The 23973-nt window shown below is 42.0% G+C and overlaps 1 protein-coding gene across 8 annotated transcripts in view; it reads left to right on the forward strand.

Moving 5' to 3' along the window:
- Nucleotides 1-23973, forward strand: part of MTCL1 (microtubule crosslinking factor 1) — a 102116-nt gene that overhangs the window by 32454 nt on the left and 45689 nt on the right. For 4 of the 8 annotated variants that reach the window (XM_057368902.1, XM_057368899.1, XM_057368900.1 and 1 more), the window contains exons 4-5: nucleotides 21010-21069; nucleotides 23102-23179. In XM_057368902.1, the coding sequence (XP_057224885.1) occupies nucleotides 21010-21069; nucleotides 23102-23179 (138 nt within the window). The remainder of the gene's footprint in view (nucleotides 1-21009; nucleotides 21070-23101; nucleotides 23180-23973) is intronic. The other 4 variants (XM_057368903.1, XM_057368904.1, XM_057368905.1 and 1 more) reach the window with 2 other exon arrangements.

Here is a 23973-nt window from a genome sequence, read left to right on the forward strand (position 1 = left end):
CATAAAGAATGTACAGTTTAAAAGTGAAGCTTACATTAAACGTTTTAAAAGATAATGAGTAATTTTCTGAATCATTGGCTGTAGTATATCTGAAATTTTAGCAATGATAAACCCTCTGGTGTTTTCCTGAGACATGCAGTGGAGCATAAATATAATGTAGAGGATTTATGCTGGGAAGACAAACTTGTTTATGGACGTGCACTGAAAGAGATTGTAATAAGGTCTCACTGAAAACTCCTGCACAGACTTAGACTGTGGGTGGGTCTCCTACATATGCATGAGTCAGGAGAACATCTTGCCACCTGTGAAAACACAARCAGCCTTTCCAATCTCTTCACTTCSAGYTTTCTCCTGTGACATGGCTACAGCATTGTTCTCCTTAAGACTCTCTTTCTTAATTTAGTGATGATGAAGCACCTCTGTAAACCAAAAAGTTTCATGCTGGCCCCCTGTAATGAGATCTAAAAAAAAACCCTAATCCTGTTATTTGTCTTTTATTCAGTTGCTTTTTACATTCTGGTACAAGTTGTTCTAGACATTTTCCATTTGCACCTGGTGCTCTATATTGAAAGTGTAATTTCAAGACAGAATGGGTACAGTTCTTGTGATTCTTCATTTCCTGACTACTGGTGAATTATATGAAGAGGGATTCAATTAGTCCTTTGAAGCTGTGTATTTCCTTTGTATTTTCTTAACCCAATGGAACAATTCTGGTTTCACWGTCCCTCTGTAAGCTGACATTCGTGACTAGAAGTAAACTTAGGAGATTGTGCTGGGTTCCTTTCCAGAAAGTCAAAAACTGCATAATGGGATTTCCAGTTTTGGAAACAGGCATGCAATTCCCACTCATCCTTTTTCTCGAAATGAATTCTTGTTCCTGGAAACTTACATGGTGAGGTTTCTCGCTCAGTGTGAGCACAGAGTAGGTGAGCCTGACTACAGTCSATTAATGTCAGAAAGAGATGTGGAAGTGAAATTGAACACAGCTAGTAAAGACTGTAATCAATAAGTAAAAGCATCTATGCTGTTTTTTCAGCCTTATAAATAAAATATACAGATGAATGGTATGTAGAACATACAGCTATTATGTACTTTATGACTTTGTGGGGACGTGCATGGACATATATAAGAAATGCCAAGTAGAAAAAGAAAATAAGTGCAAGGACTTTCCAGTTGCACCGTCTCTCTTCCTAATTTTATTTATCTGCCCACTTTAAGCAAATCTGCAAAATACAGCATTTCCTAAAGTGACAAACTGGCAATTGGATAAGTTTTACGCCATTCACAAATTGGCTTCCCCCTACATCCCATAATAAGCCCTATGCCCCCATAGCCAGTAACCCCCCTATTTTGCATGGAAATCCAAGAAGAAACTTTCCACCTCCCCAGCTCTTCATTGGTTTTGCTCTAGGAACAACAGTTTAATTACATTCTTTGTCACACTCTGATTTCACCRATTAGGTCACTTGGGCTCCTCCACCCTTTGTCATTCTTCTGATCATCTCCAGGTCTCCATGCTCATTGTGATAAAGCCTTTAGTCTCTGATAAAGCCTTCTACCCTTCTATTTTGTTCTTTAATTATTTTCATTTTTTGAAGTGTGGCTTTTATTACGATAGCCTTCGTMCTCCTGGGTCAGTCGCTCTCAGATCAAATAAAATGAGTAATCTGGGAGTAGGTAATAAGCTATCTTAAGTCCTCCTAAACATGTCACAATGACATCAATTAGTCTTAGATTCATAATTTAATGAAAATAAAAATAAACCAAATTGTCAYGGTTTTAATGTTCCCAGAAGGAAAAACTCAAAATAGAGGCATTGAGACATATTCTGAGTTACTTTGGAGGTTTTAGGCTTTTAGCATCTTCTACTGGATCTTAAAGCCAGAAATCTATGTCCYGTTGYGTGATGAACACATGGCTCTGGAGCWCTCACTTTTCTTAGAAGAGCAAGAAAATCTGCTTTATCAGTTCACTCTTGAAACTCCTCCTCTTGAAAAGARTGTAGCACTGTGCTCTGGTTATTCCAGCATTACTGCTGCATACGTAACATATTTGTAGCTTCCAGAATTGAAGACGTTCACGCCTTCAGCTGCATTTTCAGGACTTGGAGAGACAATAAGGAGGAAGAAATATCTGTGTAGGAGGTACGATTTTCCAGATCTGTTCAGACTTAGTATTGTGTTGGAATAATGAGGAACAGATGAATGCTAATGACATGATTTTTGAAGTCCCCTTTWAGTGAAGCAGCTTTGCTTGGAGCTACTGTCCACAGTGCCTTTAGAGACCAGTGGACATACTCCAAGTGCTTTAGATAAACCACCCAATAAGCAAGAAACACTCAATCTTTACCATTAGAGGAGAACTTTGTTCCAGCTTGATTGCCCTTAAGAGTTCCTGCTTGTATGCATTCTGCTGATTGATGAAATAAAAATTTTGCTTACTGTTAACTTTATGCAGTGCTTTAGCACATTGTACAAACCAGACGTGACCAGCTTCTTCCTCTAAGGACTGCGCTCATTAAGCAGAAACTTTGATTTGTACATTCTTCTGTCATTTARTATTGCTGCTGATCTCTGACAGCTGGTGTGCATCCCAAAGATGTTAGGTTAGYACTAGCTAAAGGCCCATTATTCCTTTTTGTTGTAATCTCAAAGGTTATTGGAAATGGCATCAGGCTGAAGAAACGTGTAACTAGGAGTTGTTGCAAGACCTTCATGGCAGCAGGATGWATCAGTCCTTTCCCAATAAACCTCTTCTTTCACTCCCTAAGCGGGTGAACAACTCTGGCAAATTTTTCAGATATTTCAGTTTAAATATCAGAAAATGCTGCTGCTGCCAAAGCTCCTTAGCAAACTGTTCATTTGGAGTAAATGCTTGTCTCACCAAAAGTACAAATATGAGTCCAAATGCAGTGTTCTTCATTTACTATCTGGCATAAAGCCAAGCACAAAAAAATACAGGGTCAGCTGAGATTAAAATCAATATCAAAAAGTGGTTGTAGAGATACTCTCAAGTTCTACCTGCCCATCCAAAGAAACTGCCTTCCCTGTGACTTCATTTTTGAGGTCTCAGTTGGCCCATGCTGCTGACTTGAGACAAGGAATAAAAGGGAGTGTGGATCCAAAAGTAACCACACACGTGTATTCAGATGTCATTTAAAAATTTGGTATACTCAGGATTTTTTCTATTTTAGAGTATTCTTTTTTGCTAGAAGTGCATAGGCAATGCCTAGCTGCTCAGATTTAGGATTGTAATGGCACTACTTGAAAACAGGACAAAAAAAACAAAAAAAAAAAAACCTGAAACAAAGTCCTGCAAGGGCCACAAAATTTCAAAATTTAGGTCTGAAACTAATCTATAGCTGGTAAGAATAAGGAAGAGTCTTCCTTACTTGAAAGACTATCCCTATTATCTTCCATCAAGCTTTTTGCCCATTTCTGTGGAACAGCTGGTGGTGTCTGCAGCAGAGATGCGATACCGGAAGATGGATGGACAACTTGATTAGTCTCTGTATCCTCTCCTTGCATTTCTGCTRAAATGGTGTTCACATTTAGAGGCATTCAAGGACAGAGTGCAGACCTGAAATGGACACATGCCTTTGAGAGAAATAAATTGGGTAAGGCAGACCAGAGAGAGGCCATCTCAGTTTATGTATTTGTGTTAAGGTTTTGTCAACAGTGAGTCAGTCCTTTTTTTTTTTTTTGTAATTTGTATTCAGCATCTTTTTTCATTTGTGATGGAAGAATGATCCTATACGAAGAATTCAGTATTGGTCACTCATTTCACAGCTGGCCATGGATTTCTTTCTGAATAATGAGTATCATTATCACCAGCGAGGCTTGTTTGTGGTGGGAATTACACCTTTGCTCTCACAGGCATGGTACATTTTTATTTTTCTGTTGGCTAAGATAGCTACAGTTATCATTATTGTTTTTTTAAAGAATTCTGACAAGTACTAGCATTAAAATTAGATTACATTACTTTAAAATAATAAGGTCATCAGCAGAAAAACTGTTTGGGGAAAAGAAAATGTCAGAATAAATAGCCAATTTTCACAAAGAAGACAGACAGATGGTTCACTCATTAGCAATAGGCTCCTGAAATGCCCTCTCCTGCTTTTCCTTTATTCTGTAGCTGAGCACCCTACTGTTCCATAGATCAGTGTCTGAGGAGCCAATTGCTTGTCCTWAGAAACTTTAAATTGAATCCTGTGATTGCACAGTATTCAGGGGAGCAGGGAGTGAGCTGGTGACCTTCTGTTAGATGGATGGGGATTAATCAATCAACTCTCGGGTGGAAAACTCCTGGGAATCCAGAGAGAGCTTGGAGGGCCCAGGCCAGCATGGGACTAATGTCAGACTTCAGTCTGCAGATAAGGTTGGAAGAGTGTTTTGCTATTCTTGTGATGTGGAGATTACAGACAGACAGGATGGTGCATTTCCCTACCAAATGATGTGATTGACTAACACACTCWCTCGCTTTTCCAGAAGTGGTTTGGAAGAACTGGTAGAACATGGAAGAGTGAATTTAGTTATGTACTAGATCAACAGCAGCTGGGACAGACTTTAGCCTTATTAATTGTCAGAATCATAAMATATCTTGAGTTGTAAGGGATCCATAAAGATCATTAAGTCCAAATCCCAGCTCCTCACAGGATCACCTAAATCTAAACTTTACTACTAAAAGTATCACCCAGATGCTCCTTGATCTCTGACAGCCTTGATGCCTTGATCACTTCCCTGGGAATCTATTCCAGGGGTCGACCACCATCTCAGTGTGAACCTTTTTCTAATCTGAACTTCTCCTGAAGCAGCTTCATTCCTTGGTTGGTCGTAGTGTTGCTCCCAGCTATAAACCTGCTTTAAGGGTTTATTTCTCTTAAAACCAAATAGTTCTCACTGCTGTCATGCCATTCTCTCCACTTACACCAATCCCTGGTTGTTCTTGCTTTTGTTGGCCTTACAACTGATCTCTTCTTGGGGTTGTCCCTAATGTGGATCCACAGACCACAGACCTTTTATTTCCTGGGCTAGATCTTTGCCATGTATGAAGAGCTGGTACTTTTTGTGGGGTCCTAACCTTTTCAGCTTGCCACACTGGAATTTGGACCCTACAAGCTACTGGGAAGCCACTGGTAGTAACTAAAAGAAGCAACTTGAAAAAATTCCTCCACCCAAAGCAGCCTTTATGGTCTCTTACTGAGAAGGGGAGGTCACCAAGGGTGCAGAGTGTTCCCAGTGAGAATATGCTCCTTTTCCACTGTGGCATGCCTGTTTCTCTGCTTGAGTCTTCATACCAGTGCCTGCCTCTTTTACTGGACTCAACATACTGCTCCTTTTGAAGATCCTTTTYTTTTTTCAGGGCTTAATACAGAGAGAGCTGAGCAGCTCTGTCCTCAGATCTGCAGCTGAGAAGTAGCCCCTGAGAGCTATAAATCTGGATGTTGTGTTTTGTGACAAATTTCTCATCTATACTGCCATTTCTTTGTATTTTCTCTTCTGTTTGACTTCATGCTTCACMTTCAAGATGACACAGTAGTGAATTAGAGGAGCAGCACTGCACACACTGACCAGAAAGGTGTAATCCTGGCACATTCCCAGTTTAAGAGAGCTTTGAATGAACACCATCCCCGTGGCAGCAGCTGTGCATGTCATGCCTGGCTTATCCCAGGTTGCACCTATTAACACTGATGCTGAATTTGGSTCTTTTCCAGGAGAGCTGCCACAACATGAAATGACATATGTGTTTGTAGTGTGGTGGAGCATCAATTGAAAGCGAAGAATAAATTGTGACTTGTGTCAATTGTCACTTGTGTAACTGTAAAGCCATCTAAATTATATTTATTTTCAGTACCTGCGTGCTTTTTAATTCGTGGCAAATTACACRCAGGTTTTATCCCAGGATAATAGGAGAGAGTTTTTTCTAAATTCAGTGTAAGATAATTACACAACAGTTTATCTTTTAATTCCTATTGCCTGGYGAGCAATCTAGTGACCTTAACTCTAGCTGTTATTCTACATATAATATGCAGATCTTTACAAAACCCAGATTTAAAGATTAATCCTTGSGAAGATTTAATCCTTGCAACAATCCTGTGAGGTACATACATGAGCAAACTGCACTCTAGAGGTTAGAGTGAAAAAACATGCAGAAATTGGTGCTAAACAAGAACTCAGCATTCTTGTTTACCACATCCATGTTTGCATCTGCTGCTTTTGGGGGCTGCACAGAAATCGAAATGGTGACCTCTCTTGCAGAATAAACTGCTTGTTCTTCTCCAAAGTGGGTGTAGTCCCAGGACATTTTTCTTCCTTTTTCTGTGTGTCTGACCTTTGCAGCTGAACTTTGGGATTCTGCTGAYTCTGCAGCCTCTTCAGGGCTCTGCAAGAAAGTCTGCATGTTTTAGGGGTTGTTTGCATCATAAATATCCAGTTGTGGGAAAAGAGAGAAAAATCAATATMACTTTTCTTCATTTAGGAGCTTTTTACAACTGTGCACTAAGACCAGGCACATTTGCACAAACATCCAAGCATAATGAGGTTTAAAGCTCACGATTTTAAGAAATTTGCATCAGCAGTGTGGGCTCTGGGGCCACTTTGTTGCCAGTTACCCTTTTTTGTTTGGGGTACATCAATGTTCAGCTAATATGTCATATGGGAGGGGACAAAGAGACTTCAGTGGAGTCTGAAATTTCAGTTAAYCTCTCTGTGGTGAAGCACTGACAGATAGGAAAACAACAGTAAGAGCATAAGGAACAAAACAGTAAAAATTTGCCAGAAAAGCTGAAAATACCACCCTGTCTCAAATGTGGGAGCAGCCATCTGACTGTATACTACCAAGCTAGTATCCTAAGAAACACCTCAAAACCGAATTTTTTGATGTTGAGGTTATTTTGTTTTCATCTTAAAAAGTCTGAAATAACCAAGCAACAAGGTAAGAGCTAGCGATGCTGTTAAAAACTGTAACCCCTTAGGTAACATTATTGCATGGTTGTACCCAGAATATTGATTCAGAAAAGGGCTGTTTGGGATTTTAGGTTCTGCTTTCATGATCRGTGTTTGAGAAAAAAAGGCTTTTGAATCAAAAGATTTGAACAGAAACATTCAGGCTACAAAAGCCCATATGCATTTGCATTCTTTGTTAAAATCCAGCCAAAAGGAAAATACTGCTTCTGCAGATTATTCCTGCATTAGACCCCATGTAGTTTCTTGCTGTGAAATATATCCAGAAGTGCTGTTCAGTGCTAGGAATGTGTTAATGCAACAGCAGCGTTGGGGACATCAGTCCCTCCACGCAGCATGCAGGGACACCTGGCATTGCTTCTAATCTCCAATCCTTTGGTATTAAAACCTTGTTACTCTTAGGAAAATCAGAGTCCCTTGGCATCTTATGGAGACTACTGTTTCCAGAAAAAAAAATTAGAAGAAGAGTTGTTTGAGGGGAAAGCTTGTCAAAGTTGTTTTTAAAAATATTTAGTGGAACTACAGTCAGCTGGTAGCCTGGAGTATTTTCTGCAGACTGTTTGCAGACAGTAATTGCAAAGTTTTAAAAGTCTTTTACTTCCTTACTTACCTTGGGCTCAGCTYCTTAGCTTTGGCTAGCGAGCATCCCTCCCTCACGGGTTTATTGTGTGACTGAATATTCCAGCCTGGGGTCATAATGAATGTGCCCAGAGTTCCTTGGGAGAACGGAACAATCCTGCGTGTGAGCTTCACTGGTTAAATTCACTCTCATTATGGAAAGCCATATCGAAGTTAGAGGACAGAAGAAAGAAAGAAGTGCCTAAAGAGAAGAGAGGCAGGACCAGAGGAGAGCATGTCATTGAGAGGAGCTGTGTGAAATGTGGCAAATGTGCATAAATATTGGGTCTGCCCATAATAGGGCCGTGATTCTGCAATYGCTGCTGAAGGGAGGTCAGTGGGATGCCTTGCACGACGAACAATGAACCACTCACATCAAGACGTGCAGCACAACTTCAGAGCGTGAATAGCTGTGAATACCATAGATCCACTTTGCCCTGCAGAAATTAAAATGGATATTGAATTTTGCTTTTGGGTGGTTCAGGTTTTTTAGTTTTATTTTTATATTATTTTTCTCTTATTTGTGRGTAGAAACCTTTGTATTTTTTGTCTCAGCGTTGCTGAATGTTATTCAAAAAGTTTATTTTTAAGGAGAATCCCTGCTGAACCATTTGGAAGGAAAGTAGGGACTGCTTTTTTCATCTTACAGTGTCTGCAAGGCACTGCTGGAATCTTAGCAACAAGTGATACAGAGCATATATAATGCTATACAGAGCCCAGTGGCAGAAAGTGAGGTTAAAAACCAAAAGTATTTTCTTTAAACACGAGTCAGAATCAATCATTTGCTGTTGCTGAAGTCTAAGTATTATTATCTGAAAAGTGGGAGGAGATTTCAGATAAGTATATGCCTTCTAATAAAACTGATAATCTATTCCTCTTAGAATTTAAGGTTGTAACAAGTTTCCAAACTGTTTTTTCTTATAGGACTATACTATTTGGCTAAAACCTGCCATTTTTATGTTGACAGTTACGGAAATGAATAGGCAAATTCTGAAGAGGATTAATCCAAATAAGTTTCAGTTCCAAATCATTAACTATTATTATCTCAATTAGAGTTTTATTTTGCTTAATTCTAGATCCACTTTTACTTCAAGTTTCCTTGTCTCCTTCTGGGCCACAAACTGCTTTCTCCAGTTTTCCTATGTAAATGAAAACATGTTATACATCCATACTCTTGCTACATGCAAAATAAGGAGAAAATAACAAAGCCAGGTTAGGAAATTGGGTGTCATTCAGGGCATTTGGCGTGGCCAGGAAGAGCTTTTCCTGCATTGAGGCTGGTGAGCCAAGTGGCACAGGGACATATGTGTGTATGGGAGAGGGAAAGTGCTGTGTGCCTGTCTGAAATATTTTTTTTTAATAACTTCATGTCCCTTTAATGAATTTGAAGKTGTGMAAGTGTTGAAAAGTCAGTATTTTTYCGTGCTATTTGTATATGCTGCAAACTTTTCCTTGGTTTATTTCCTACCTTTTTTATTACTTTTTTTTYYTWTTTTTTGGCTCTTTTTCAAAGAGRTGCTGTGCATCTTTGAGGGCTTTCACTCCTCACTTGCTCACCCCAGTAAGTGGAGTCCGATATCCCCCCCAGGGCATGTCTACCTCCTGCTTTGTATCTAGAGGCAAAACTCTGCAAAAGATGGGGGAGAATCAGTGTCTGGAGAGGAAGACCTGGGTTTTTCCACTTTGGAGATTTACAGGGAGAAAAAGTGGATGCTTTTCCATTTCTGTTTATCTCAGATCTCCCTTCTTGGGAGCCTGGCAAGGTAGGGCAACAAGGGAAGGGAAAGTAAGYGTTGAAAGTGATGCCTTGGTTGAGACCAGCTGATAATTGTCCATGGTTTTATTTGCTCTGTCCCTCCCAACGTCTCGACAGGCAGGATCTTAGAAAAGAGTCTATAAAAGCATCTGGGGACTTCAAGTTTCTCAAAAAAAAGCAAAAAATCACCACACTGAAATTTCTAAGTACAGAACAGAAATGAACATTTTATCAAAATCCTCCATAAAACCTATAATAATGTAAAATCTTAAAATCTGTGCTGTTAATAATCAGGCACATGGGAAGATCAGTCCCACAAGCAGTTTTATTTCCCTTATTTCTTGGTCAGTAGGCAGAGCATGAGGTAATGACCTCAGCATGCCTGCTTTAGGACCACCAGGAATTCAAATTATGCAATTTCTTTTGCTGTGGGACTCCTTAGAGCAGCTATTTGTGTCCTCACTTTAAGCACTGCAGCATCCTTCAAGATAGGGTGGGCCCTCAGCTGAGAAAAAGCTTGCCCATGAGGAGATGCTTTTTCCAGGTGGCCAAAAAGACAGAAAGAAAGAGCCAGCAATGAATTAAGTGGTAGAGAGAAACAGTTTTCATGTTTTAATTAGAAAAATGAAAAGTGCATGAATTTCCTCATTGTAATGGTTTCTGTCATCTGAGAAATAATGATCTAAAAAAAATTGTCGGTCTCTGGCCAGTCCTTCCTCAGGGCTGTCATTATTCACTCTAATGCATACATATTATTCGTGGTCATTAATCTTCTGCACCCAGGCTGGTATAAAGCCTATTCTGCTATTAGTTGTCATGTTTCTGTTCAAAAGCTCTTCCACTGATCTAGCCCAGGCATTTCCATTTTGTTATTCCTGGGAGAGTAAAAGCTTTCTGTGAATTCTTGCATTGRCCAGTGGTGGAGAAAAAACATTTAGCTACATGCCTTGAAATTTTCCTTTTTCTTTCTTCTTTTTGTTTTGCTTTGCTACTCAGAGAAAAAAAAAAGGTGAACGTTTGTCAAGTCTCTTGCCAAATCTGCACTTGCTTTTTCTTCAGGCTTTGTAGAATAATYCTAGGTTTGTATCCTCGCCTGTCAGACCTTGGTATGGCTTCGGGATGTGACCCAATTGCCTCCTTTATGGCCTCCTTCTGCCTTACTTTAATCACAGCAGARCAACAGCAATCGTGGATTAGTTGTTCCTAATTAGATACCTCTCTGCAGCAGCCCCTGAATGATGTTCAGTCTCCTACAAACTCTTGTTTCAGYGGAGACAATGAGAGCTGCCTGAGGCCTTCGTCCAAGCCTCACTGAAGTTAATGAAAATGTCAGACTTTTTTTTTCTTAAGCYATTAAAAAAGTGGAGATGGGTATGATTTCGGTACAGAATTATATTCCACTCTGGTATCCAGTACTGAGCCATTTGTATATGGTAAAATCCCTGTACTTCATATGCTGATTTATAGTAAGAAAATTGAAGTGCCTACTTTACGTTTTGGTCAAGAAGWATAATAAAAGGGTATTTCCCCTGATTATTTTCCTAGCCTGCAGTCCTCAGCAGGAGCAAGCCATTGCTGCTTTGCTCCACCTGAATGCTTTGCAAAGCTTTCCACATGTGAAGAGGCTCTTAGGAGTAGGCAAATCAAATACAAAGCATGTCAGGATGTTCCTGCTCTGATGTACTTCAGCATGAGAAGTGCACAGAGATTAGAAGGTCTTTGGAGTTACTGTCTAAAAATGACTTTTCAGAAGCTGATGCACAAATCATCCTAAGAAACCTGCTTTACTTGGCAGCTATGAAAAGGAATCTGTAAGCTCTTCCCATGTRTTTTGGTACATGGTTACAACCAAGGACATACCAACGGGCATCAGTTTTCAGGGATTGGTGAAGTCAACAGTGCTGCTCACCTTTCTCATGTTTATTCTATATTTGGGATTGGACCCATTAGCTTTTAGTCTTCATTTGTTATCATAGTAATTTCAAAATAAAAAATACCGGTGCAATACAACTAGGATTACAGACTCATTCCCTCAAAAGGAGAGGAATGGCACAAGTTTCCCAAGCTGCCTAACAGTGCAGACACAGTCCCTTTCCTGCTCACTGCTTGTCTTGGGACTTGGCCGTGGCAACCTTGCACCACTCTGGTGGATCCTCCAGTTTCTGGAGGGTAGGAGGCTCCTTATCCAGAGGCAGCTCCTAAAACCAGCCCTGGCTGTGTGACTGCAGCACACCCCAACAAGAGCATGCAAATGTGGTGTGATTATTGTTTTGTTTGTTTGGTTGGGTTGTTTTTTTTTAAATGCATCCATGTTGCTATTTTAGGCTTCTTGTGGTTGTTTTGATATTAGCAAGAAAGGCAGGGAGGAGAACAGTGGGGTAAGTTCTCAGATRAGTCTTGGAACCAATCCTTTTCCCGATATAAGAGAATATAAATGGGTCATGCYCTTTCTCCTTCTATTCTGCATTGAAAAAGAAAACAGATAAAACATTGTCCTTTGTAACAAATCTGTATCAAAACAAAGTACAGGACTTAGGCCTGAAATAGGATGTGTTTAGAGAGGGCTGAATGCAACAAATTGAGGCCATGAATTCCTCCTTTGGGCAGGTGCTGAGCACCATTGCCTYCCCAGAAACCAGCTCTTTGAAGCACTGGAGAAGTGCAATAGGGAGGCTCGGGGCAGTCTGCTCCCGTGTCAAGGCATGGAAAAGCTGTCTGTCCTTCCCAGGAGCTACAGACTTATCTCATCCCATCCTTCCACCCTTCTCTGTAGGAGCCATTTTTAGAGGTCTGAAACCTTTGAGACCCTCTCCTGGGTCTCACTTCCCCACATAACATCCAGTAATGCACAACTGGTCTTGAATTTGGTGCATTTGTCCTGAGAGTCAGAGCATCCTTCTGTCTCCAGAGGCAGAGACCATGAATTCCAGCAAGGAGCTTGAGGTAGCTTGTTTCAGGGTTCAGAGCAGCAGAAACATGAGAGAGCACAGTCCCTGCACGCTTACAGAGCCACCCCAGCTCCCCACAGGCAATCAGAAGGGATTCCCTGCAGTCCTGGTCCAGCCCCAGGAGCAGGCACAGTAATGGATAACCCAAACACCTGCCAGGCTGGGATCTCCTCAGAAACATGCTTTACTGAATTGTTTTGATGTTAGCATTTGCGGCATGTTGGTAACTTTCCTGTGCATTTTTAACTTCAATGTTTCAAATGCTGTGTTCCCGCTTTGGCTTGTCATACTCCTTTCTAGGCACATTTTTGTGAAGCTGTATCCATCATTTAGAGTTTTTCATTTGATGTTTACAGGGTTGCTTCTGACACATCTTTGCAGATTGGTTTTACTAAGGAAATGTGGATTTTGCAATTATATGCTCCTCTTACAATTTCTTTCCCTGCTGTTTCCAGCTGCAGTATGGCTCATAGGTAGCCTAACATTTTTCTCCCATGACAGCAACTCTTCCCTCACAGAATGTGCTGGGAGAGTGGGTGGACATTGCACTGACATACTTGGAGGAGCTCTGTCCCCTTCTTGTCACTTGTACCTGCCCTGGCTTCACTGTTTCTTAATTACAAGCGCTACACTCTGGCTTGAATGTCATTCCTATAATTGATGGCCTTGTTCATTGTAGAAGAACAAACTTTATTTGTGCTTGAACTGTGACTCCTATGGCTTGCTGAATATGAATGTCTTGGGGGTGACCCATTACCTGGCTGTGTGGTTGTGTGCATTGGATGATGTATAGGAAAGTGCGTCACAGGTAGTAGCTCTCCAAGGTTCAAAAATGCCACCAGCTATCCACGTGTGAATTGGCTGTCTTTTTGCTCTATTTTTATAACCCAYTTTTTCAGAGTGCAATGTCCTTAAAATTGTGAAATAATAGATGGGCAACCGAGGATTACAAAGACTGTCCGGCACGTGTTTGTTGGGGGTCATTGCACTTGGCCTTTAATCTCTCTGCTTCTTTAGAATTTCATTTAATACTTTATAGAAACAGCAAGTTGCTCTAATCCAAGGGCGATTGAAAATGTTTGTACTCATAGTTGTCTGCTCAAGGAAAATTTTCCTTTCTATTCCCACTGTAAAGAACAGTCCTGAGGTTGTTGATCTATTAGTGCGGAAAGCACAGATGATGAGCTGTTCTGAATATCTTTCTCTGCAAAAATGCTTCCAAAAATGTTCTTTCTTCTAGATTCTATGAAATTTGCTCTTTATGTCTGTACCTTGAACACTGCAGAGGTTGCAGAGCTGTGTGTTTTCTCAGAGTTGTGTAAATGGTTGCAGTAACCTCCTGACCTAGTATGGRCTTGGAGCTTTGCTGAGCTGCCCTACTCTCCTTTACCAGCACTGTCCAACCCATGTCTAACTCTGCTTTGTCCTATCACTGTCAAACTCTCCAGTTTGTTCCTCCAGTTCTCTGAAGTCTGCCCTGATAATGGAACTGCCAGCTATGTCGTAATACTTTCTAAAAGGTCTTGATGGCAGAGAATTAGCAGACTCTATCTCTGCAAGCAGACAGCAGGTGTCTTTTCCCTGTTACTGCTCACTGCTTACTTACTCTTCTTCTGGAAAAAAACTAAAGCCAAACTTTATGCTTGTAATAGATGGTGAGTGCTACAGGAAATGCCAGGCTGGGTGTGCAGTGAACAGCAATAAATGCCCTCATATTGTCTTCCTTTGGGAATGCAAACACCCAATCCCCTCCCTGAGCACTACCTCAGTAATCCCATTCAGTGAAGCACTCTGGGAAAGCTTTTTTTCATGGAGAAGAGGAGGGAATCTGTTTTTGGGCAGTTTTTATTTAGCACAGGATGATGCAGGTGATGCCAAGCAGTGCAAGGTGGATGGTGGATGGCAGGGCAGGTAYGTCAGGGGCTGCTTTTTCTGGCAGTTGTCTATTTTACCCAGACTGCTGCAGTGAGAGTCATCACAAGAGAGAAGAAAAGGGCTTTAAAAAGGTTGTACAAGTTGTTCCATCTCCTCAGGGACTTTTGCAACCCCTGTTTGGTCTGGAGAGGTTGAGAAGAGAACCCAMAYTGGCCAAGGGACTGGCTGGCTGCCMTCRCAGTGAGCGATGCTGTTYWCCCCTGGGYGTGYTGAAGTGTTGCCTGGGCTGTGAGCACCAGGCGTGTGTGTTGTAGGCTTTCATGGCTGATGATGAGCACTATTCCTTCTGCCAGGCTGTTTCAGGACAGGTCTGCCTCTGTGTGTGCATAGTGCCCAGCACATTTTTCACGGGCTGTCTGCTGCGGGATTACACTAACGAGCTAATTAGAGAGCTCAGGCATTGTCAGTGTGGCACATACCGCTCGGATTAAGCCTGACTCTTCCACAAGTTCTTTCCCAAAGGGGTGCAGGCTGACATGGCTCCCCTTTGCTGGCTGGTGCTCGGTGACTGCGGCTCAGCTGATGCAGAGGAATTTGGGGTGCTGCTCCTGCCTCCTGTGCCAGTGGGGAGGAGGGGGTGGCTGGTCCTAGCAATGGTTACCGTGGGCATTTTACAGGCGTAATGTGGTAGGAGATGGAGCAGCAGAGGCCTGGCAGTGACCCACTGCTGCAGAGGGCTGGCTCATGTGGCTGTGCTGTCATTGGGGTTAAGGAACGGGCAGTGTGCGGAGCTCACGTTTAATAGCTGCACAAATGGAAGGGTGACGGGGCTTGCAGGGATGTGTTTGCTCCTGGCACATCAGTGTCACTGTGCTAGTGCTGCAGCAGGGGAAGAACAGCGCTGTCTGCAATCATCTGCCTGGCTTATTTCTGTTTTCTTCACCTGACATAGGAAATCCCTTAAAAAAAGAGAAGTCCGATCTCATTGAACACATATTTCTCTTTATGTATTGTGACAAATGTAATGTGATTGGGATATCTTATGKCTTAATAAAATGGGACAGACAGGGACTTTTAAAATATGCTTTAATGAATTCAGCAAGTTTTTAGGAAGTGTTTGGGCAGAAGAACTTTGTAAGACAGTGATTCACTCTGTGAGGATTTCAGCTGTCTGTTGCAGGATTTATTTTTTTTATATTGGTAACAATTATTATATCACTGGGCTATATCCTTTTCCAATTATTTCCATAGTTTTTTTAGTAATTATTACATCAATAAGAATTATTATATTGGTTTCTGGTCCCCATGTCAGCCTCCACTGATCAAATATTAAGTGAAATGATGTGTTGTGAGCTGAACACAGAGCCAGCCCAGCTGTCTCCCACCCTCCCAAGAGCTGCTGCYGAACCTTCCAGGGCCTCAGACAGCAGGTGCAACCCTGCTGCTTCCCTGCCCAGCACGCTCCCAGACCTGTCACACCACATTATTGGTAAACACCAGGCAGCTAATATCACAGCCTGCATGTGAAGGGCACCAGGAAGCCACATGAGACAGACAATGTGGTGTGTTCATAGTAAGAGGTAAAAGAAAGAGGCTCCTCCAAAGCCCCTATTCATAAGCTCAGCACAATAGAGTAATGCAGCGTTAGGGAAATTGAAGCTGGTGCTGAAAGCTAGTGYGCTTTGCTGCTCTTTTACTCAAGGGATGCCTTTTATCCTGAGCTGTAATGCTTATGATATTTCAGACATAGCTTGCTTTGCTAGGTCATGTGAATGATGGATATCGCGGTATTTAGAGGTTTCTAGCAAATGAAACGCACATGGGAATGAATGGAGATACAGATCACTTGCGTCAAACCCAGCTYTATCAGGGCTTGGTGAGATATCTTTTTCAAGGGCCTACAGCAATTGAAAAGCAATTAGAGTTTCATTGTRCTTTCCAGTTCCATTAACCATCCTGTAGATATGTACAGAAGTTCACGATGAAAAAGCTGCCACTATGCTTTCACTGCACAGCCATTGTAACAGAGAAACATGGGATGGCAGCAAAGCAAAACTTCAGTCAGATGCTGGGAGCTTAGAGACACTTTAGGCCTCAAGAAAGAATGGAAAGCCTCCCTGTCCTACCTCAATTCTGTTGATACAGAAATGGGAAATACTTCCTTTCCACCAAGAAGGTAACAGTACAGGACAGTGCAGTATSATAGCTGAAATCTGCCCCTCCTAAACAAACAGGTCCTGGTCATGGTCCAGGTAATTTTCCTTTCTTCTTAGAARAGTATATTCATCACTGATTTAAGAGTGCCAGAGCTCTGCACAAAGGGTTTTTTCTTTATCTACAAGACCAGACAAACAGGGATAGCTCTAAAACAGTGAGATGAAGTAGAATCATGCACATCCTCAGTGTCAAGGTCTGGAAAGTCCAAAGCTGAAAAAAGTTAAGAGGGAAAGAGCCTGCAGCAGCCAGCAGAGCTGCATTTGTGTGAATGGGATTTACTGGAGGAGCATGGAGATTCCTGTCCTTTTTTCATCTCCTGACAGCATCTTCCCATGCAGTCCTGCACAGTGCCTGGAAAACGCTTGCAGTGAAGCGTTCCTGAGCAGTGATTAGTGGTGCAGTTAATGAACACTGGTTTACATCTCTTGGGGATAAATCCACCTTCTGACCATCTGTTAACAAGGGGATCTRGTTTTCTTCTGATTCACATAGATGCCAAGCAGAATTACCTTCATTTAAACCACCRGTGTTTCTTGGAGAGTAAGTGAAAAAAAAGTTGGTCCATTGGCAAGATCTCTTAATGAATCACATTCTGTGGGACAGAGATTATGTCTGGATGSTTTGTTCATTCTTGAACATGAGAGGTCCCAATACCTAGCAAGGATTTAGCTCTTGTTATGAAATGCGAGTGCGCAGGTCTGAAGCTGTTAGCCTTACTGGTAATCTACGAGTGCTCTGCTTCACCTACTGCTGGATTTGGGGCAAGTGGATTTGGTTACTTGTGCATATTTTTTTTTAAATACTGTCAGATCCCTCACAGGCAGTATCTTCTAATGAATGCAAATGAAAATTGWGATTATCCATTTCAAAGCAATCGGTAGCAAGCCATCATTGGCACAGAACATTATTTATACAGYTCATAAGCGCCAGTGGTGCTGGTGCATAATTCCTCACACATCACAGTAATAGAAACTGCCTTCAGGGCTGGACTTTGCAATCCAGTCTCTGTGTTCCTGCATTGCAGACATTGTCACTTCARTCACTGACTACTGGGTTTTGCAGGTTCGGTTTGATGCACATATGATAGAAAGCCCACGCTTGCCTGCAGATGCCAGACTGCCRCCCAAATTACTTGCTCCCCTCAGCAGAAGTGAACAAAGTGACAGGATGGCAGCTCYTAGGGACTCTTGGTTCTCTCATTTTCTAAAACCTTCTCTACCAACGCCTGTTCGCAGCTCTATTCTCATCCTAGTCAGCACTTGCTTCAGTAGGAAAACTTGGGGCCTATTATGTGTTTACATGTATAATTGCTCTTAGCTCAAATTTTATTTCCATGTTTTGTTCAATCTAACTTCCACACTGACTCCTGCTTGCTGTTCCTCACATGGGCAGTCTCACTTTCACTGCCCAGTTTGCAGAACTTTTGTTTGATCTGTTAAAGACACAAATCACCAGAAGATGCAAGTTACCTCTTYCCATCCCTGAGAGGCTCCTAGGRGAAGTGCAAATAATTGTGTCCCTTTCCCCTGTTAATACTGTCATTGCTTCATCCAATAATCTTTTGGGAAGTTTGACTTTTAAAACACTGGGCCCCCATACATTAGCTCTCTTGGTAGCTAAGAGGTACATCGACAAATTGTACAGTGAAACTGTAGAAGTAGGAAATGTCTTCACAAGCAACAACTTTCTTAAGAGACTGTGTTAACAGAAAGACTAATAAAATCTTGTTTAGCTGTCATTGAAAGGCTTTTTGGTAGACAGCCAACCCTGGTTGGTCTCTTGAGTATGGAAAGTAGTATAGAAATATTCCTTCTAGCACTAATTCATATCAGCTTATGATGCCAATCTCCTGTACATCAAAGAGAAATGCTCATTTATTGGACCATTTTACATTTAAAATAATTTTAAGTTTGTAGCACATTCCACCTACTTTTAGCAGCAGCAATCTCTGCCCTTAGTCCAGCCAAAACAGCAGCCATGTTTGTCCATGTTTCATACACACTTGCAGCCTGGTCCCATGGCGGTGCAATGGAGATCTTGCTTTGTTTCCATGTAGGGCTTAGGGGGTTTTGGCCAGGCAGTCCCTTCTTGCCAGGCTTGTGTTCCAGTCCTCCACTGACACATGTGAGAGGAGTTTCTTCCTGTAATCCACTGTTAGTCCCCGAAGGTAAACATTCCCTTCTTTTTCTTACACAGAGGACAGACTGAGCCTAAGGTTGAGTCTCTGCCTTATGGAAATAAAGAGCAGTCTCCCACCTGAGYACTGATTACAAGGTTGTCCTTATGCAAATCCAAACGGGACAGTGTGAAAATGCTTAGAATGGGACCTAATCTAGGGCAGTATGTTACAAACCTGTTAGTCTGGATCTCTGAAATCCATTGTTTCACTGAGAGTGGAGCTTACAGTTTCCAAAGCTGGATCACTGCCTACCTGTTTCTCAGCCTGTGATCCATGTCATCTGCCTACATTTTAATAATTCCTTCCCCCTTGTTTTCCAAGTATTATTCCATACAGMACAGCAAAGTCTTTATTACTCCTTCTTGCACACCATGGAGTTTATACYCCCTAGCTTTTCAAGCTGTATGTGTCTAAGTGTAGCCTTCTGCCTATAGGTAAGAGCAAGAGGTATTCAGCACTTGGCACAAGGCTTTTCATCTCTAGCATGATCAGTAGCTGTTTGCTATGACTATGCATTGAGGCCTCTACAGAAACTGATAGCCTCATCCCTGACTCTAAGGGCTTACRAATTAAATGCTGTATCCAGACAACCTCCTTTCACTCAAGTWTTTCTTGCTTGAAGTCMTATGGRAAACAAGYGAATGTGAGGACCAGGGTTATGCACCATATYTCTTCAACCATAGTGACCCCTCTTGCATGCCAGGGAATGATGCTGATGACTGGTGATKGCTTTCAGTTACATATCTGCTTCCAGAATAACACCACATTAAAGAAAGAAAAAAAAAAATAAACCAAAAAAAAGAGGGAAAACAGTAACTGTTTATCCTGCCAAAGCTTGCATAACAGGTTTTCATGTTGATTTTAGTGTTTAAAGTCTTTTTTTATTGAAGCGTTTCAGTATCCAGAAAAAGACATTTCTCTTACTCAGCTTCATTAGTTATAGGAAATCACTGGATTAAAGTAGAGAGCAGATTAGCAAAAATAAACTGTAGTATGTCTTGGGCATATGGTGCTGCGTATGAATGGGTTTTAACTACTTATCTGGGTATAACAAAGAGTGAAGCAGAGATTTGTCTCAGTGTGCAATAATTATGATGTGCAGTAGCTGCRCAGCTGAACAGGCAGAAACTACAAAGCCTGGGAGAGCTTTCGGTTCGGGTCTGTGTAGGGTGTGCACACCGCTCCCCAAGCTCACATTGTGTTTCCTGCCAGCTGATGGCTGGGCACAAGACTGGACTCAGCTAAATGCCAGGATGCCTCTCCCTCTTTTCCCTTGCTCTTTGCTGGGCTCCTGTGTTGCAGTGCTGAGTTGCTGTGGGTTACAAAGACGGGGATTTAGCCCATCTGACACGGGAGCAGGTGCTGGTGGAGCTACATTGCTCCATCACAGGGGCCAGAGGGGAGGCAAACTGCAGGCAACCCATGAGAGCCCCACAGAAATTGTCCCCRCTGAGAAAATATAAACAGAAGTCATAAATAAAAGAGGCCAGAATGTCAGGGTGGTTTCTGGGGAGTATCAGCCTTTAGGCTCTTGGTACAGAGCAATATGGCCAGCTTTGAATTCAAATTCCACAGTTTCTAGCTTCCTGCATTTTTTTTGTATAATACCATATTGATCCASTCTGATACCTCAACCTGAAAAGTGTCAAATTTATGCCTTTTCTAAATAAACACAGCTCACACTGCTTTGGACACCAGTCCTGAGACACAATTGAGTGCAAACTCTGGTAACATCCTGAGATGTTACCTGAAGAGCTCCACCCCTCACTTGTCAGGAAAACTGTGCTTTTTCCATTTGGGTGCTGAGAGGTTTCTCAGTGAAGCAGTGATGATGTCATTATTAACATGTCTTAAAAATATTTGCRTATAAAGGGATTTAAAGATTTACAAAGTCAATTAAATCTGATTTATCCAGTAAATTCAAAAATACCWGGAGAATTACCTGATCTTTATCTGGGCTCCTCAATATGTTTGCTATGATAGATTAACAAATAATGTTACAGCACATAGCTTAAACATGCATGTCCTTGCCTATTTTTTGGGGGTTGCTTTCCTGTGAGGTTTCCACAATGTGTTTCRCATCCATTGTGAGTAAGATTCTTGGACTTCCGCCCTGGATTAATCAAACATGAATCATTGCCCATTGCAAAAAAGAAAGTTTAGCCAAAAACGGTGGTGGTCCATAGAAGAAAAGGGGTGGATTTCCCTACTCTGTGAAGTTTTAACTAATTTTATTCCTTGTTTTGGTAGGAAATTTTGGGCTTTAAAATATTCATTGACAAGGACCTGATCATCTTGTTCTTTTAACAATTATTATGAAAAATTAAATTCCCAGCTGCTCAGGAGAATATTCTTTCTTTCTTTCTCCTAAATTAATTGTATATTGGTGAGACCTGCCAAACTTGCAGGCTTTGTGTTTAGTTTGTCAATAACTCAGTGTTGCTTCTGTTGCAGAGTTCCCTGAAGAGGAGAGGCAGCAGAGAAATCCACAAAGAAAAGAAGACATTTACCCAGGTATGGTTTTCACGAACATGAAACTTTGAGCGAAATCACAAGAGACAACTCAAAAATTGTTTTTATGGGCTTTGACAAGGCCATCAGGTATATTAACTGGAGTGCAATTAGGTCTTAATCTACTGAGACCTCCCCGAGATAATGTAGAAGCAATTTAGGACACAAGTACGGTCTCTAAACTGTGCAGCTTCTCGGGCTCCTTGTGCTTGTATCCATTGATTCAGGCTGCAGGTTTTCTACAAGAAAAGCAAATCACCTTGCCTCATGAAATAATTGGATCACAGCTTAGGGACTAACTAAATTTATACCCTGTGCCAAGGATTTTGTGCTAATGAGTGTCTTGGCAGGAACGCAGTTCACACACTGCAATGACACCTCGCGAGCTCTCGTGTCGCAGCCCAGAGTTTGATCTCTCGGATGTCGCACGAACTTTTGCTCCCCGAGGTTGAGGTACAACAGAGAGCCGAAGCTGCCCACTCAGTCTCTCTTTGGACACCGGTTTTATTGGAATTTTGTGGGTCAGTCCTTCTCAGGAAAGCAGTCTGCCYGGTTTCCTCTGCTTTCTGTGCTGASTGTGGGAGTTAAAGCTTTTCCCAGCACCCGCACAGTTACTGTTTATAGCCAGAGAGATGGGGATACTATTTCACCTCGCCAGGAAAGGGGCCAAGAGAGACATCGTGCCTTCATTAGAGAAGGGATGTGCTTCCCCTGCTGCCCCCTTGGCAGGCTCAGCGTTCACAGCCAAGACCTATGGGTTGTCTAGTCTTAAAATMCATTGATTTAYAATAAAACCCATAATAAATCACTACAATATGTTGAACTTGAGGGGACAGGGCAGGCAGCTGAATGGACATAGGGGGGGRTTGTGGTGGCCAGGGCGCTTCAGCCTGTTATCCCAGGACACAGCAGTCCAAGTATCCTCGCCAAGATGACACAAGCTTGGCTTAATCCTACCTTAAAATGGGGCACTTGCTATGGAGAATTATTCAAGTCATCAGCCGGGTCAGAGAGTATTTTTTCCTGCAAGTGTGTAAAATACATCAATGAAATATATACAYGTGCCCACACACATGCAAATAACAGACGAAGCTACATGAAGGCACAGTTGTGTCCATAGAGGCTTGTGTGCAGCACTGTCCTTCCTTTCCTCATTCCTGGAAATATAGAGCTGTGCAAAGAGAGTGGATTCTTGTGCTTGCTTCCTCTGCCAAATCCAGGTATTAAGAGCAGCTGTAGTTTGCCTTGGAAAGCCTTAAAAAGGACTTCACAAAATTAACTGAGTAACCAAGTGTGAGCTCAGCGCCACTGGCAACATAGGGAAGTGATCCCAGAAGACACATGGGGAGAAAARCCTCTACCCCTTACACACACATCATAATTCTTGCAAGCAAAGGATTTGGGCTTGGAAATGAAAACCATTGCATCAGCACTCTTGCAAGGTGGCCAGTCAGTGCTCTTCAGCAATTCCTTAGGGTAGAAAAGACTGAGAAATAACCTTATATACYAACATGGCCCAGCCTATAGGTGCATGTCCTGGCTATCTCCAAACTCTAGGGTTTTGGAGACACAGAGTCCCCAAAATCCAGGCATTGATTCAGAGRTATTTGCTGGTTGAGATCAGGGCACGTCACAGCAAGTGCCTGACCTGGTGAAACAGCTGCCAGCCCTGGAGCATGGCCCAAAAGGGTCAGTATAGACACAGCCCAGGAGGTTCAAAATGCTGCTCTTCAGGGACAGACTCCCTAAATACCTACAAGGAGTTCAAATACCCTTTATATGTTTTGTGACTGAGAAAGCCTCAAACTTAGATTCTGTGAATCCACATGCTTACAGACATGTATTGCATGTGGCAAGACTGGTCTTTTTGCTTATTGAGAACTCATGAAAATCAGCTGGATCATCACACCCACCCCAGGTCACACTGAGTAAATAATAGCCACATAGCTGATTGTCTTGAAGTTGTGTAAAAGCAGAATTCGTAGTAGCACTCACCCGCCTCTGGCAGTATTGAAGAAAAAAAGTTTTTATTCAGCAGAATTGCAAAACGGAGCTTCTTGGAAAATACCAGGCACCAGGCAAAACACAAAGAAAAGTGGTTCTCCAGCGCAAGGTAGGAGTGCTGGCACCRCGCCAGATGCTTGGGTGCTGGTTGTACTGCCCTGTCGTCAGACTTGCAACCCCAAAAGCGCTTACCCATCTTCTGCCTGGCAGTTCCCTTGAGCTGGTGGTGGTGGTGGAGGAGATGGTTTGGCCTCTATCTAGCTTTGTGTCTTCTTGCCAGAAAAGAAATATTGTATTGAGTAATTTTTGATCAGCTCTTCATTCTCATCACACCTTTCACACATTATGCATTTACATTGCATAATAAAGTTAATTTCCTATACATTTCATTTCTTTATCTCCACATTTTACATTTGTCTAAATTAGACTGCAGACTCTGTTGGGAGAGATCTGGGTTTTTCCTCCTGCTTTTTTTACCCATTAACATCCTTCTGAAGTGCCATGCAGAGCCACAGTGCAATTGCATGCAAATAATCACCATCAGTAATCATTAACTCCCATTTATCCTTAATGATCTCTTMCAGTCCATGACCAAGCACCATGACTGTCACATTTTAGCACTGCTGTTCCTTCTTTTCKTTTTATATGATCTGCCTTATGGACATATTTTAGGAAAGCGTCCACATACTGGGTGTTTCATAGAGTCAGGAGGCTCTAGTCCATATTCAGCCCCTCGGATTTGAGCCTCTTGATCCTCCAAAAACATGGAAAGCCTGTTCTCCCTCTTTTTTGTTTTTCCCCCTCCTGTCTTTCCACTCACAATTTAACTAATAATGAACTATTCTTATTTTGGCAATTTGGCCTCTCTTTATTTTGCCTTATAGTCAAAACCCTGCTTGCCTG

Source organism: Malurus melanocephalus, unplaced genomic scaffold (genome assembly GCF_030028575.1).
Source record: "Malurus melanocephalus ecotype Western Australia unplaced genomic scaffold, MMel_1.1 scaffold_99, whole genome shotgun sequence".
Taxonomy (NCBI): domain Eukaryota; kingdom Metazoa; phylum Chordata; class Aves; order Passeriformes; family Maluridae; genus Malurus; species Malurus melanocephalus.